Consider the following 16,502-nt stretch of genomic DNA (forward strand, 5'->3'; position numbering starts at 1 on the left):
GACTTGGCTTTATTTGACTATTTGCATTTACTTGCGCGTTTTGACAACTTTTTTTATAACCGTTTGCGTATTTGAATTCTTGCCGAAATATATTGCCGAACTTTAATTTTTGTTGGAAAGAATTGAAAGCGAAAAAATAAGAAAAATTTGCGTAAAATTTGGCCAATGCTGCCCGGAGAACATATGATCGAACTAGTGCTGCCAGAGTATTTGTGTCTTATCGTAGAGGAATGCAAGCAGATTGAAACGGGTAACAGACTGCTCTCGAACAACAAATTTTGCAATTTTTGGAAACTACGATTTTTTTTTTAACCAATAAGCAGGGAATGTAAAAGAATTAATACACTCATAAATATTCGTTCTCTGTTAATACAAGAATAAAGAACCATATATTGAAACCAATATTTCTAATCATAAGTTAGAAAAAAATGGTATGCAACAGGGTGGTTGGAGTGAAAAAGTTTTTTTTATACAGTGTGACTTCACGTGTTTAAATAATTTGACAAATGTCTCCCGTAGCGCGTCGCTTTCAATGTGTTTTAAGAATAACTTCGAAAATTTGTATTTAATTTGTGAAATTAGGAAGGAAAATAATTAAAGACAACATTTTACATTGCATTTAAAAATTAAGCTGGAATTAAGGAGGGAATTTGTTTCTTTAAAGGACTCTTGGCGAAATCTTAGAGCTTAATATATCAGGGATCTTCATTAATAATATGCTCTCAAAATTCAAAAATATGCACTATAAACTAGTAAAATATGCAATTAAAAATATGTTATTGCTGGTACAAAAATAAAGGCACACATCTAGATAACCAACCGTTGGAAAAACTATGGAAAACTATAAATGCAGATCGATAGTACTTTTTACTTATTATTTGGCGCATTTGAAAAGTAGAGTACATATAAGCGGTTAAATTAAAATTTTTCGATATTTAAAAATATTGGTATTTTCTAAACTACAAAAGCGATCAAAAAGGTAATGATGTCAAAATAAAGCCAATTAGTTTTTCTTTCAGCTGATATACAAAATGTATATGCTTGTTTATATATATATATATATGTGTGATCACCTCACACTTGCTTGCATATAAATGCATTTATATTTTTTATTATCACTGAATTATGAAAACTCAAAAGCAAATCATAACAAAATAAGTACGTACATATATATATATATATCAAATTGAAGGTAAAAACTTGAAATTTCCAAATAATATAAACTTTTTAACATTATTTATGTATGTTTTCAAAAAAGGCTATTTTATGATAAAATTATAATTTTTTTTTTAATATTTTTGGCTTAAATATATAAACAAGCATATACATTTCATATATCAGCTGAAAGACAAATTAATTGTTTTTATTTTGTCGTCATTACCTTTTTAATCGGTTATGTAATTTAATAATATCAATAGTGGATTGGCACCTTGGTGATAAGCAATTAGCAACTTTGCCACCTACAGCCATTAGGCGGCTTGAATGAATTTCTAACTGCCATACCTAAGTAAAAGCGTCAGCGTTGTCCGACTGTCAAAAAATTCTCATGCTCATACAATTTGTGTGAAACATACCGAAACAACGCGGCGTCAACGCTGAGCGGTTGGAAAATTCGATTTTGACAGGGCTTTAGGTATTGAAGTTGGCTGCAGAAAACGGCGAAACTGTCATTTTCGTGTTACACACAAACAAACCTATGCTTATTGTTGGTGTTATTTCTGCATTTGACGTAGCGTTTGTTTAGGTATGCCACTTCGGCGCTAACGCTAGGCGTCAGAAACCGCTCCGCCCAAACGCTTTTGTTTAGGTATGGCAGTTACAGAGAGAGAGACATTCAGAGAAACATTTGGCAGAAATGGCTTGTCGAGTGTCTTAAGCCTCATCCTTCCGTGGACTGAGATCGGTGAATATATTCGGATGGATATTTGGGAAAAATTTATCGGCAATTTATTTGTAAGGAGATTTCTCACTCACAATTTAAATGGTTGTAAATTAAAAGTAAAGCAAAAATATGCAAAAACAGAAATTTTTTGCAAAATATGCAAAACTATGCATTTACTGCAAAATATGCACTAACGATTGAAGACCATTTTAAAGGTAATTTCATCATTCGTAAATATAACTTAACCATTCCCATTTGAAGATGCCCAATGAAAACATGCATTTGCAAGAGTTTCCGAGCCCTATTAGTCACTATTTCAAATCGCTGCGATTCACAGTCACAATTTCGCTTATCTAAAGTATGGGCGGGTCGTTTGACTAATGTGCGATTATGTAATTCCTGCAAAAAATTGTGCGACTAATATTAAAAGAGAGTATTGCGGGACTAGTCGCAATGGGGTATAATTTGGCATTAAGTGGGTAGTCGCAAGTGGTCTTATACGGGCATTATTACATCTCAATTAGTCGCCGACCTTTATCTAAAAGGCTTCCGCTAGGGCAGGCACCATTTCATTGGTGCATGGGCTTAGCTGAATCGCCCACGAAGGATCTGAGCAGTGTAGGTGCTTGGCCAGCCTTCATCTGCGCCGCCCCGATCCGGCCTCGAGCTGTGGGTGAACAGTGATCAAGAATTACCAATCCCCTAATCCATGGTCTTATGCTTCGACCGTGCCTATTGGAGGATTTGCAGACAGGGGGTCTAAAACATCGGTTGTATTATAACGGAGCCTTCCTGACACCAGGCCGCAACAGGACAGGGCGCTACCGCGGTGGAATGTTTGCTTCCCGCCACTGTTTTTGACTACTGGGTTCGCTTCGTCGCGCAGGTGGTCGTACGCCCAAATGAAAAAAACTGCACAGAAATAAAAACAATAAGGAGGAGAAGAAGAGAAAGATGACAGGGAGAGTGAGTTGCTCGCAAGAGTCCCCTAGGGAAATGTGACAACCGATGACTCAGAGCCCTATCGCAGTAGCAGTCCTCAATCTAATTCAACGCCTGGGAGTGGTAGTGCACCCCACGGACCGGAAAGCTGAGCGCCTAAGAGCCGCGCGTAAGAGCTGTGATGCAGGCGGACGAGGACCGGAACAACGACGACGACAAGGCGCCGGCCTCCGAGGCGGCATAGCAGGGGAGCGGCGAACTAGGTGGCGGTTAGTAGTTCAAATCGAATGATATCATTTATGCAAGTATTAATGCCAAACCAAAGCCGAAAGAGGGTTAATGGGTAGGTTCAGAAGGCGCAGAAGTTGAGCGTAACCGTTGCTAAAAAAATCAGTGATCATAATGCGCCTTCTGAACGGCTTGATACATTAGCTATCAAATTCAAAACACACAACATGTTGTCTCAAATGATCACAAAAATATTGCTATCATCTAACACGCAACTGTTCAGTTGATCAGAAGTGCAAAACAACGCGTTCAGAAGGTGCAATCGCAACAGTTACTGAGCTGTTGCGCCTTCTGAACGTGAACAATGTAAACAAATATACGAATTGTTTACATTTAAATTTTCAAATAAGCGCACGTCAAATATTTTTTCACTTTGTTTATTACATTGTGGTTTTACCTTCTTATGTTTTTATCATGATTACATTAATAGAATTATTTTGAAGGTGAGTGCCACAAAAGCACACGGTTCCGGAGATTTGCCCATATGCATGAAAACACTTGCCCATACAAATACTCAAAAAATTGTGGATTTATTTGGTTAAAAATTAACTACTATATTTTACTTAAAACAAAGACAAATATTTTTAGAAAAAAATAAATGTCCACTAAAATGATTCCAGCGGTTGAGCCAATGTCGTTGATCTGCTGAAGTAGCTGGAGAAAGTATATCTGTAAAAAAGATAGCCGATCAATGTGATCCACAGCCCTTTGACCACCTTATCCACGCACCACATGCTGAAATGAAAATTAATAAGTATTTATCAGCAATAATTGTCGCCGATAATATTTATCACAGACTAACATTTTCATGTGTCTTCTGGCGGCTGGTATGGTCTCGTCGCTCTCCTTCAGTATCAACCGACGCGCACAGAGCACGCACTGAGTAAAGTAGTCAATCAGGTCCACGTCGATCTTCTCAATAATGTAGGTGAGGCGCTCCTTTTTATTCATCATCCCGCGCATCTTCACCGCCTCCGTGTTATCGAAATTCCAAACATTATTCGCATAATACTCGAAAACCTGAAAACCGTTATTAATGCGCTTCTGCACGCGGCATAGACTGCAAGTGAATAGTGTCAACAGTATTATAAATAATATCTTGAAATAGAATAATTAAAAAATGTACAGTTAAAATTCAGACTTACACTGGCGGATATCGCAATAGTATCAACAGCGCATCCACAAACAGCGCCGGTATCCAATGGAAGAGCACCATACACACCACGTGAACGTAATAGTTCGATTTCATCGATCCACCCGGGTACCAGGCCACACCATTCAAGGGCAATTTGTTCTCGATGACCCATCGGCCACATTCGATGATTTCATTCCACGACACCTTTATGTCATTTGAACTCGTCATATGCGCCACGGGGTTAACTTGACTGCGGTCGCTTGCCGTCAAGTATCGCCAACTGGCCACCAGCATGCCATTCACGGCAATATCCACAGGCAAGAAGTCGCCATACCCAGATGAGTTGCAGTACATCGTACGAATTACGCCCTTGCCGGCGCCGATCAGCAAACCAGTTGGCCCATTTATGTTATCAGTCCAGCCTGGCAGGGGTTCCTTCCAGATCGGGATGACAATGGAGGGCCGCAGTATGACCGCAGGTAGCTCATTGAATTTCTCAACTACCAACGCCTCGGCGAGCGATTTGGTATAGGCATAAGTGTTGGGTATATCGCCAAGAATTTTCTTCTCTATGGTGGAGACCTCGTCATCGTTGAGCCACTCGCACGCCTGTATGACCTTGTGTGGATCTGCAGGTGGATCGTAGGGCTTTTCGTAGAGTGTCTTGATGTGTAGATGGCAATACGCGGTGGAAATATAAGCGAATAGGTCCAAGTGTTTAAGTGTAGCAGCCAGTTCCAGCATGTAGAGTGTTCCGCGCGTATTCATGAAGACAGCCTTGCGCAAGGGTTCGTCGAAACTGTGTATGGAAGATAGAGTGAGCAGAAATGGAAATGAAAATAGGAAGAAATACATCGACAGCTGAGTTGATGATCGACCTATCTCGGCAGGCAGTTCGAAAACGCCTTACTTATTTCAGAAAGTTTTTTAAGAACACCCTGCTTCAGAATTTGGTTGAAGAACGCCCTATTTCAAAATTCGAAAAACCTGAGTTCGAGAAAAACCCTTTGAAGATTTGGATTATAATGTTAACCTTATGGGGAAACTAAAATATTTTCATCTATAACTTTTGGGATGGGAGTTTCACATACACATGGACTAGTAGTTGCAGAAACGATAGCATATATAACTAAATACTTTCTTAAGTCGACTTAGGCGGTTATTGCGGTTATGACCACAGATATTTTCAGTTGAGATAGGGCATTTTTGAACCAAATTCTGATATAGGGTGTTCTTGAAAAGTTTTCTGAGAAAGAGCTTTCGAACCGGCTACCGGGTGAAAAGAGGAGGGAATAGTACACATGCGCCTGTACTGTCAAGTCATTTCGAGTTTCTTTCTTTGCTTTTGACATTTTCCGATTTAAAGAACCAAATATGTACCATGATTAAATAATTTATGGGTGTGTATGAACTCGTTGTGTCAAAAACAGCTTCTTTATGTATTCATATTCGTATGGATATGTATACCCTGCAAAGGGTGGGGTGCAATAACACCATACGCAATAACGCCATATGGTCTTATTTCCATTTTGTTTTGGAAATAAAACCATAAGGCGTTATTTCCAAATCAAGAAGTGAAATAAAGTCAAATTCAAATTTGCGCAAATGAGTAATAAAGCAATATTCTGAAATGAAACTCTCAAGGCGAATTAATAAGGCGGTGTTACCGGCGAACCGTAAATTTTCGCCCTAGAGAACATTACGTCCAAATGCAATGAATTATTTAAATTGATACAAATTATTACTAATAAAATGAAATAAATAATTATTTAATATTTCTGGATTTATCGGATATTGGAAAATAAATATATTTACTTAGGTAAATTTTAATTTTGCGAGTGCATAACCTGGCGGGTGCACATTTGCTGGCTCCCCGCACCGCGCCGCGCCCTGTCCCCCACCCCTGCAAAGCATGATTTCAGAGTACACTTAGGTCATGCGTTCGTCAGGAAGCCGCATAAAAAAAACTCACAAAAAAGTTCTTTACTTTCATACAAAAACAGGGAATGCGTTCCAGCATTTTCAAAACCCGCATAAATTCAGATACTCCGTGTAAATGATTTATTAAAATATGGGTATCAATCGAAAGGATTCTGAAAAGTCTTTATTTCTAAACTACAAGAACGAGGCTTGCCAACTGTTTCAAAAATCTATTTCATTCAATTAGGGTAATTATAATAATAATAGATAGACTGGCGCTTACACATATGTTAGTGTTTGGCCGAGCTTCTCCTCCGATTTGTGGCGTGCGCCTTGATGTTGTCACACAAAGCGGAGGGACCTACAGTTTTACGCCGACTGCGAACGGCGATTGTATTTTTATAAGAAGCTGTTTTTCATGGCAGAAATACAGTCGGAGGTTTGCCATTGCCTGCCTTAGGGGCGACCGCTGTTAAGAAAAAACCTTTTTTTCTATATTTTTTTGCGATGTTGCTTTGGCCAGCGCTTAAACCCAGGCCCTGCGGAGCGAAAGCGCGCACTGATTACCACTATACCACAGCGAGCGCAAAATTCATAACAAAGGTTCCCAAATAAAAAGTTTTGCAGCTCACCGTATGGTCGCTGCGCAATGGTAAACGATGGATACTTCTTCGCGCAATTTTTTTAAATCCTCTGCTGAAATGCCCAGACCTGGCAGCAGCACATCGCCTTCAATCGCCTCCACTTGACTTAGTATCTGTGCCTCGCCGCGTTGTTGTTTAACCATATCGAATAGCTGAGCAAGCAGGGTGCCAGGAGAATATGAGGAGAAAAATAAATGCTTTCATTTAGTACAGTTAACTAACTAATTAGGTACAGGCATTTTGTTAGGCGCTACAAAACAAAAGCGGAATCCATTACTCACCACATTGCTGAACATGTCCTTAATACGTTCCTGGGGATTTTTGCCCTTCTTTGGTCTTATTAATAAGTAGATTTTCTTCAGCTGGCCACAGGATCTGTAAGATTATACATGTGTATATATATACATTTGGATATATTGAAGTGTGCTTGTATGTATTATGTGTCAGGCTGGCACAAAATTAATCGCTGCCACGCCACAAACCGTTTAATCGCTTGCTTTGTGGTCGCCGAAATTCGCTCGTGCTTAATTAGACACAATCGTGAGGTAGGTAAATTTTTTTTTTGCCGCATTACCTGAGCAATTTTTCCACCACCACTTTGCCAAGGAAGCCAGTGCCGCCGGTAATGAAGAGCGTACGTCCGGCAAAGCTAGCGGCAATGCGATCTTCCTCATTGCAATCCACATCATCGATGGTAACCTGCGGCTCACTTTCAAAGCAAAATTTCGGCTTAGATGCCATTTCGAATGTAGAGTTGAAGCTGGAAAATAATGGAAGTAAAATGATTAAATCATTTCGGGGTTAATGTGGTTTCAAGTCAACACTTTTCTTCAATTCTTAGTTTTAAGAAATCCCTGAATTTTTCTTTACGGCAGTTACCCCCGACATTGATGAGGCATAATTATTCATCATTGATTGCCAAGTGTTGTGATATGAGCCAAGGGTCTTAATAAATCAGGGTATCGCGATGCGAATTTATTTTAAGCTTAATGAGTGTTGAATAGTGAATTAAAATACAGCGGTTACGCTGCCTTGGTGAAGTCATACAAATGGACAGAAACGCTCCAGCTAGAATAAAAATATTTAACAAAGGTCGCGATGCTGGTAGAAGAGGTAGGAAGAGGAAGGCCCCCTCTGCGTTGGAAAGACCAGGTGGACAAGGACTTGGCTTCACTTGGCGTTTCCAATTGACGGCAGTTGGCATAGAGGAGAAACGACTGGCGTGCTGTTTGGGACTCGGCCAAAATCGTTTAGGCGGTTACAGCGCCAATAAAGAAGAAGAAGGGTGTTGGATTTAGAGTTTGTTTCCAAAATATTATGATGTGTTTCCATACGGCCAGTGGCACCATGGTTTCGATTTTCTCTTTGTATGCACAGCTTCGACAGCAGTACTCTGTTTTAAAGCCCTTTCTTCTTGCTTTTTCACATTAGGCAGATACTAGTGATGTTTACAACAACCATACTGAGATGAGGGTGTCCCTTCGTTCTTTTTTTTAGTTTATCCCTAATCGACATTTACTGAGTAGGATTCGGAAAAATTCGACCAAAGGTACTGAAAGTCCAGCTTGGAGTAGAGATTACGTCCGTTTCTACATCCAGAAAACTAACTAGACCAGCTGCTTGAACTTTTCTAGATATAGAAGTTACACTTTGGTGAAGTGCAGTCCTACGACCTTCCTTTAGAGCAGGCGTCCTTTCTTACAATCAAGCAAGATTCTGCCTGAAGCGCGTCGGAAGAAATGCTATCTAAACCTACGGATTTATAAGGTTTGCAGGGCTTGATTTCGCATTCTACAAGTGTTTGCCAGCGTGACCATTTGGTTTTACATTGGTTGACTGAGCTTTTCGAGAGCACCTTTAGTAGTGCCGTACCTTTCTATCGAATATGTAATACAAAGGCCACAGAAAGAATGCGCTGCAAGCATCACCAAAGTTGAAAGTCTCAATCCAATTAATCAACTGTAAAAATATGCACCTACTTACATACATACATATGTATGTACATACATAGTTTTATGCAAAAAGAACAATTATTCTAGAATTTCAAAAGATTGGCAAACTCGCATTAATTTTCAATTGTATTGTTGCTTGCCATAATTCTGTAATATTTTATTTGAAAATCGTGGCCGCGGATCGAGGCACCATCGAATTTCAAAGCCACAGTCACTCACCGACAACTTCCAATTACACGCATTGCCAAGCGAAACGCAATCGAAATGAACTAACAAAAAAAACAAAAAACGGTAACTTGTTAAGCGGCAGGGAAATAACAAGTTTGGGTTATATATATATTTGCTGAACTGATTAAAAGTGAATAACGGTATTTCCACTTGACTTCACATACAAGCTCACTATCATGGAACTAGGTTAGTATTTAAAATAATAAGCATTTACCGCAAAAAAGAAAACTCTAACAGAAAACATACAAATAAAAATATAAATAACAAGTTGCCATTAAACTGTTATGCAATACGTAGCCGTCAAAAGTGCAAGTCTATGTTGTGATACTTGACGAAAATAAAATGAAAAGCGCAAAACCGCAAAAAAAATACAACAGTAACAACTAATAAGCCGTTAAACACAACACACAGCAACAGTCACTTCTGGAGGAGTTGTTCCATTCACAGCCACAAACACATACGCAGACGCGGAGGCAGCTGCAGCCGCATGGGCCCAAATGATCGCCAGCTTCATTCTCAATGCCGGTCGGCCCGCCACACGTGTTGCAAGCCTGTCTGTGTGTGCTGCTGGCCATGTTGATTTTGGGTTAGTTGTGTTGGTGCGACGCTTGGGCTTTGGCTTACATGGCCATTTATTCGGACTTCTTGTCACTGCCGATTGCAACAGCGACAGCGTCGAGGCGATGACGTTAGCAACAATTCGATTTAACTAACGCACACATACATACATACATACATACAAACACACTCCCGTATGCACAAGACTGCCCACTTCACTTGACTTCACATCACTTTAAAAGTGTTGCTGCTGCAATTACTTTTATTATTTTAAATAAATCGCTGCTTGTTTTTCGCGTGTATATCAGTGTTGCCACACATCGGTTTTTCCTACAAAAACTGGTAGGTTTTTTTTCGCAACTGGTAGGTTGGTTGGCTTGATTGGATTTTGGTAGGTTCCGTGACAAAGAGTAACAGTTATTTGCGAAAAATAGAAAAATATGTATCTCCAAACATTTTAGCAACCTTTTTTACGCGAATTTTTCAGCGGTGCGTTCGTATAACGGCGGCCGCGAACATGTAAATATACCTGATTCCTAAGTGCCAACGTAAACCATTATTATTGCCAATATACAATATGAACATCCATATATAATTTATGGCGTACTTGGGCCAAGATTCCAGAAAAGTCTGCCAATGGGCTCGTACCCAACCATATTCCAGGCAGAGGTCTTCGCAGTCGAAGTCTGTGTTCGCGAATGTCATCGTAGAAGGCAGCAAATGAGGCCAGAACAAATATTATGTCGGATATTCAGGCAGCGTTAAGGGCCTTAGACTCTTTTAATCATCAAGGCTTGTGAACTCTTAAACCACGTGGGAGCCCACAATAGGGTAGCGCTGTGGTGGGTTTCGGCATATGAAGGGTTTTGAAGGCAACGAAAGAAATGACTGTCTCGCAAAGCGTGGACACCAAATGCGCTTGTAGGGTCCCGAGCTATTTTATTGTACATCTAAGGCATACACTACAGACCTACTTAGGAGCTAGCTGGGAATAATCTCAGATTGCTGCCAACTGGCGGAAATCAACGGGGAATAAGGCAATCAAAGAGATTCATAGCTCCTTCCAGGAGGAACTCCGTAAGACAACTCGAACTTAGAATTCTTAAGAGCTACCTGACAGCACACTGCAAGTTAACGCACCATTTGAATTACATATCAAACAGTGCAACAACTGTTCACTTGCAAGTTTTTACTAGTTTTGCTAGTTTTATCCTCTTCTTAATTTTACGCTCTATTTTGCTTTTACACTCTCGCTGTAATCTTTACTGGAGAAGTTACTATACAAACCTATTGTCGTTAGATACAAATGAAGACGCTCGGGTGTTTTGACGACGAAAGAGGACGCGTGGGGAATTCGTATACTGTTACACTCGCAAATACAGTTGACCGCGAAAATAAGTTTATGCGTATTTACTTCGCCGTCAAAGAGGTTAACGCGTCTTTCTTTCCTCGCCGTCACCTATGTTGAGAGTCTTTTCATCGCCGACATTTCTTTCTTTTCTCTTTTTCGCTGTGTTTAAAGAGACATGCATTTGGATAAGTCTGTACTGTGAAATGAATTGTTATACGCAGTTAATTTGTTTTTATTGTACTAGCTGTGTTTTAGTTTTACTAAATGTTGTGTTATCTATGTTTTTAATAAATTTGACATAGAAGAAACATATATTAAAAACAACAAAAAAAAAAAAATCTTGGTAGGTTTTGGTCGGTTATGGTAGGAAATTTTGGTAGGAAATAAAATTTGTCTGTGGCAACACTGGTGTATATGTGTGTTTTCAGACGCTTAGCTTTTACCTAGTCGGTCAGTTGGTCGGCCACTCAGCTCCATGGTTGGTTAGCCAGATGGCCTAGACACAGCCGATTGGCAGCCTGTATGCGCTTCTGGTTATGCCCGATGCCGAATCACAATTGATCTTTAGCCGTCAAACTAGTCATGTTTACTTGGATGGAATGGCGCAAAGACACACTTGAAAAGCGCAAATATAATGACCATAAAAAATAATTATCCAAAAATGCGCAAACAACCAACAATGTGTGTGCACAGGTAATGAAGGAAGCAGTATTACTGATTTTAATACAACGATCTCACATATGAAGACGCACAGTGTGATGGTTACGCATTTTGAGCGGCCAAAATTTGATTAAGCCAATTCGAAGTCTACAGACACAGGCAGGAGCTTCGGGGTTTATGGTGCTAGACATTTTCCTCCATCTAAAAGTAATTGTCGAGCACACTTTATATGGAGAAAATTCACAACACCGTCAGTCAAAAAAAAAAAATAATAAAAACCAACGCGATTTCCTAGCGTCTTGAAATTTGCACTTTAACCTACAAAAATTTAATTTGCTATATCTTACCAGAATACCTAAAATTTCTTAAACTTCTGAATAAAAAGTTTAAAATTTTTTGGTGTAATTGTTAAAGTTGTGTGACACAAGAAATTCTGTTCGGAACTCCTGGACATAATAAATAAGCGGTAGGCCGTCTAGTGATTGCCCAGTTCCGTATGTTTGGCGGAAAGCCGCTGTCGTGAACTATATCACAATAAAGCTGATTGGTGCGAAATGATCTGCTTTTGCTACAAAGTGAATTTAGTCCCGAACGTGTTATGACTAAAGTTGTCATATTATTGGACAGGCGGAAAAAAATGGGATCTAAAGCAAAACAGGGCCATAAACAGTGGACGGACTTTACCACTTTGTTGTTAGATCTACCAACTCTTTAGCCATATAGCAAGGTGACATTGTTTTCGAGAAAAGAAAACGCCATAAGTCTTCATCCTATTAAATTAATACAGGGACCGTAAAAGCAAATCCGTGATGGAATCAAATTTTATACGAAATTTCTTCTTGAGCATTTTGTAGTGAGTTCGCTTTTTTAATTCAAATTTAATAGGAGAAAAAACAGCTGTAATTTTATTTCATTCGATTCGAATCGTGTTCCATTCGACAACGTATGTTGTGATTCGGGCCCAATTTTATGTAGGTATATGTGTTTTGTTGAATATTTTATTCACGTGAAATACATTTTTGTTGTTTTACATAAAAATACTGTTTATCACAAGGCGAATTCATATTAGGTTATAGCAGGAGTAAAAAAACAAAAAATACACTAAAAAATTGTACGCACAATGCCAGTAAGAATTATAAAAAAATCATAGTTTCCACATTAGCAACCACGAAGGCGGAAATCCAGCTGCTCTGGTAACACCATCTTTTATGAATTCGCCATGTTTTATCCTATTTGAGTAAAAACTATCTGATATTGTTTCTTAAAAAAAAAAAAAAAAACCAACCCACTTCTACCGATTTTTGAATGTAAAATCTACCAATATTAATTTTCTCGAAGTCCGTCCACTGGCCATAAATTAAAAATTTTGGGTGAAAAAGGCATATAGCTTTTTACATATTTCAGGGCCTAAGAGAACACATGTGTCATAGAGTAAATGCAGGTAAATGGCTCTCCCAACGTGGAAACTTACACGAAGTCGTAGGTCGGTCGAGAGGCATTATTTTTGCCTAACGTACTGGAATTGTCAAAAAAGCGGATAGATGGTAGCGAACATTGCCGTTTTCAGAGAGCACCGGAACTCAAGAGACCATATTCGAACTGGGACGCGGCATTAAATTTTTGTTTTAATTTTTAATTTTTTTTTTTGTGTTTTGCATACTGTAAATAATTACATGCCTACATATATAAATATGTATGTTCAGCTCTACATTGTGTACATTGAGTACATACATATGTATGTATGAATGTTTGCATTTGAAGTTTTGTAACTTTTATTGTTGCACTTTATTTTATATTGTTGTTATTGTTGGAGTTGCTGTTTAACCAGTTTCTTCGCTTCGCCGAACAATGTTGTGATTTGTTTTGTAATAAACCCAGTGGCCAAGATCAATCCAATTATTTTGCACTTGATTGTAATAGTACGTGTAATAATGAATGCTAAATTACAACAACAGTACAAAGCAGAATGTAAAGTGACTAGCAATCAAAAAAGTTTCACTGTAGACATAAATACATATGTATGTATGTATATTGTTGTACAGCAGCCCGATCACTATTTAAAATTTTTCAACGAAAAAATTCCAACATTTTGCATGGAATTGAATGAAGTTTTCACCGATTTATTTCTAGCGGTCTAACTGAAGATATAGAAGGAAACAAATTAGAGAGTTGCCACCTGTTTGAAAATTTCGGGTTGCGGTAAATTAATAAGAAAAGGTAATATTTCAATATGGGCGTAAAAAAAGAGGTTTAAAAGGGTTTACAGCCGAAAATATTTTTTGAGGGTTGCCACCTGTTTGAAATTTTGAAATTAATTTATTTTATAAGATAAATTGAATATTGCAATATGGGTATCAAACCAAAGCGGTTTAGAAAATTTTCCTGCCGAAAATATTTTTGGAGAGGGTTGCCACCTGTTTTAAAAATTATATTTAATTAAATTGATAAAATAAATGAAATCGATATGTGTACTTATTTTAAAAGTGTAACAGCTGATATCTGTACATTATATGTAGATATTAAAGAAAAATTAATATGGGGGGTCTTTATTAGAGCTACAGAAGCCAAATCAACAATTTTTAGAATTTTTGTCTGTCTTGTTGTGCATATTATTAGCAATATATAATTGTTTCAAAAATGATAGGCACATGAAAATTGTTTATATGGCAAATTATTTGACTAGCAACGGTACATTCACGTGTAACCAAAGTAGTTAAACAAGGTTAAATCTACACTGAGGCAAAAAGAATTTAAGAATTAAACAAGCAAGAAAGCCTAAGTTCGAGCGGAGCCGAAGTATTAAATATATGACTTTCACCTTGCCGAAAGGTACCGCTACTTGGTTAGCCAAGATGTATCAATTTTGAGTAAATTAGCGTCCTTAAATTGAAGTTTCAAGCAGTTTTGAAATTTACCGTTTTATGAAAAGCGGCCTCAACTTTAGTCCGATTTCAATAATTTTCAACGTTTTGGTTTTATGTGGCAAGCATAATAACCATACATATATGTGATCATAAGTGGGCGGTGCCACGCCCATTTTCCAAAATTTTATCATAAACGTATTTCTTGGTAAAGAATTGTTGCAAGCATTAATTTTGAATAAATTAGCTTAGCTGCTTTGTCGAAGATTTCGTATTTCTCTAAATTACCGTTATATGGGATGTGGGCGTGGTTATTGTCCGATTTTAAAACTTTTCGGCCCTTTGGTATGCTGTGCCAAGGCCAACAACTGTGCCAAGTTTGGAAGAAAGATATACACCTGTAACCATAAGTGGGCGTGACTACGCCCATTTTCCAAAAATTTATAATATTCTTATTTTTCGTCTAAAACTTATTGTAAATGTCAATTTTGAGTGAATAATCTTCAGTAGTTACTAAAATATCGCAGTTTTCGCATTTCTGAAATTTACCGTTATATGGGAAGTGGGCGTGGTTACAGTCCGATTTCGCCCATTTTCAATACCAACCTACCTTGGATAAATGGAAACCTACGTACCAATTTTCGTTGAGATATCTCAATTTTTTCCCCGAGTTATCGTGTACACGGACGGACGGACAGACAGACATGGCTTAATCGACTTCGCTATTCATTCTGAGCATTTATGTATACATTTTTCTATATCTATCTCGATTCGTTTTGGCTGTTACAAACAACCGTTATGTGAACAAAGTAAATATAGCCTTGTGCACAAGTGCGCTCGGGTATAAAAAAGTGCTAAATATAAAATAATACGCATATGAAAGAGCACCTAACCAACTCGTTTTAAATTTGAGTATATACGTTAAAAAATATGTGGTTGTGAAGTGCACAGATGCTTTTTCGTAACTAAGAAGGAAAAAGAGGATTCAATCCGCCTGATGGTAATTGAGAACCCGGACCCTCTTGGCCGCAACCAATTGTATTAAGCGTCTTTGCTCAGTCAGCTACAGCTATATATGTAAATGTGTTTTCAAATGTTGAGTTTGAATCAACATCACTTTCTTAAATACATTGCATCCGAGACGTGCAAAACGCCATCCGTTTAGTGAAAAATGTTTCATTTTAATACGGGCGTATTTGAATTGAATATTTCCATTATACGTAGTGTATGTATAATGGAAAAATCCATTTTGTTAAGACTTTTCACTTATATTAGATACGAACATTTTTAAACGGTAATCAAATAAAAAATGTTTATTCTTACAATGCGTTTTTTTTCTCAGTGTACATAATTTGATGGCCGTTTTCGTTGTTCTGCGAGATGAGCAAAATAAATAAAAGCTTGTAAAATTAGGATAAGTATAGAGCCAGTGCAGGTAAACGTAATACTTTGTTTGACAATTGATAAGAGTTGCACAATTTTTAAGGCAGATATCGCTGATGTGCAGGTACTATTTATGTTGAATGCATCTATCGAAGCAGTTTCCATATATGTATGTAAATAAATGAAATAATACCGCTGATACGCATTTTGGGGCAGGTATCTCAAATGTGCACTTAAGCATAAAGGCAGCAAAGCAAAATATACTGTATTTGCGTGTGTATGTACAGTATCGGTCATAGCAATAGCACCCCCATTTCAAAACGAGATTGTTTGTCACTTTTGTTTATTTATTTATTTTTTTTAATCTGGTTAACAGGTCGAAAATTTTGATGAAAAATCGTTAAATTTTCTACAAAAAAATCCACCCAAATTTAAACAAAAAAAATTTAAAATGACGCAATGATGTGGTCCCTACAGGCGTTGTTGCTGCAAACTTTCATCAGGAAATTTTCCGCCAAATTGACGATTTAAGGGAAACTACATAAGTAGTAATTATGAATTGTAGCAAAGCAGCTTGATAATCGTCAGTGTCGATTGGTGATCAGTCGATTGGAAAATCGATTGCTCAAATTCGAAGCTGGACTGTCCTGCGGCTGGACTTACATAGGTTGTGCTGTTTGCGAAAATATCTTTTTTTT

At 38.0% G+C, this 16,502-nt stretch overlaps 1 protein-coding gene across 1 annotated transcript in view; it reads right to left on the reverse strand.

The window, feature by feature from the left end:
• Nucleotides 1–3,473: 3,473 nt before the first annotated feature.
• Nucleotides 3,474–16,502, reverse strand: part of LOC118743471 (fatty acyl-CoA reductase 1) — a 78,198-nt gene continuing 65,169 nt past the window's right edge. The window contains exons 2-7 of the mRNA XM_036476174.1: nt 7,386–7,571; nt 7,093–7,186; nt 6,800–6,963; nt 4,258–5,046; nt 3,915–4,172; nt 3,474–3,847 (exon numbers count right to left, since the gene is read on the reverse strand). Of these exons, the coding sequence (XP_036332067.1) occupies nt 3,718–3,847; nt 3,915–4,172; nt 4,258–5,046; nt 6,800–6,963; nt 7,093–7,186; nt 7,386–7,552 (1,602 nt within the window). The 5' untranslated portion in view covers nt 7,553–7,571 and the 3' untranslated portion in view covers nt 3,474–3,717. The remainder of the gene's footprint in view (nt 3,848–3,914; nt 4,173–4,257; nt 5,047–6,799; nt 6,964–7,092; nt 7,187–7,385; nt 7,572–16,502) is intronic.

This window comes from Rhagoletis pomonella, unplaced genomic scaffold (genome assembly GCF_013731165.1).
Source record: "Rhagoletis pomonella isolate Grant_MI unplaced genomic scaffold, Rhpom_1.0 Rhpom_scaffold_00007, whole genome shotgun sequence".
NCBI lineage: Eukaryota > Metazoa > Arthropoda > Insecta > Diptera > Tephritidae > Rhagoletis > Rhagoletis pomonella.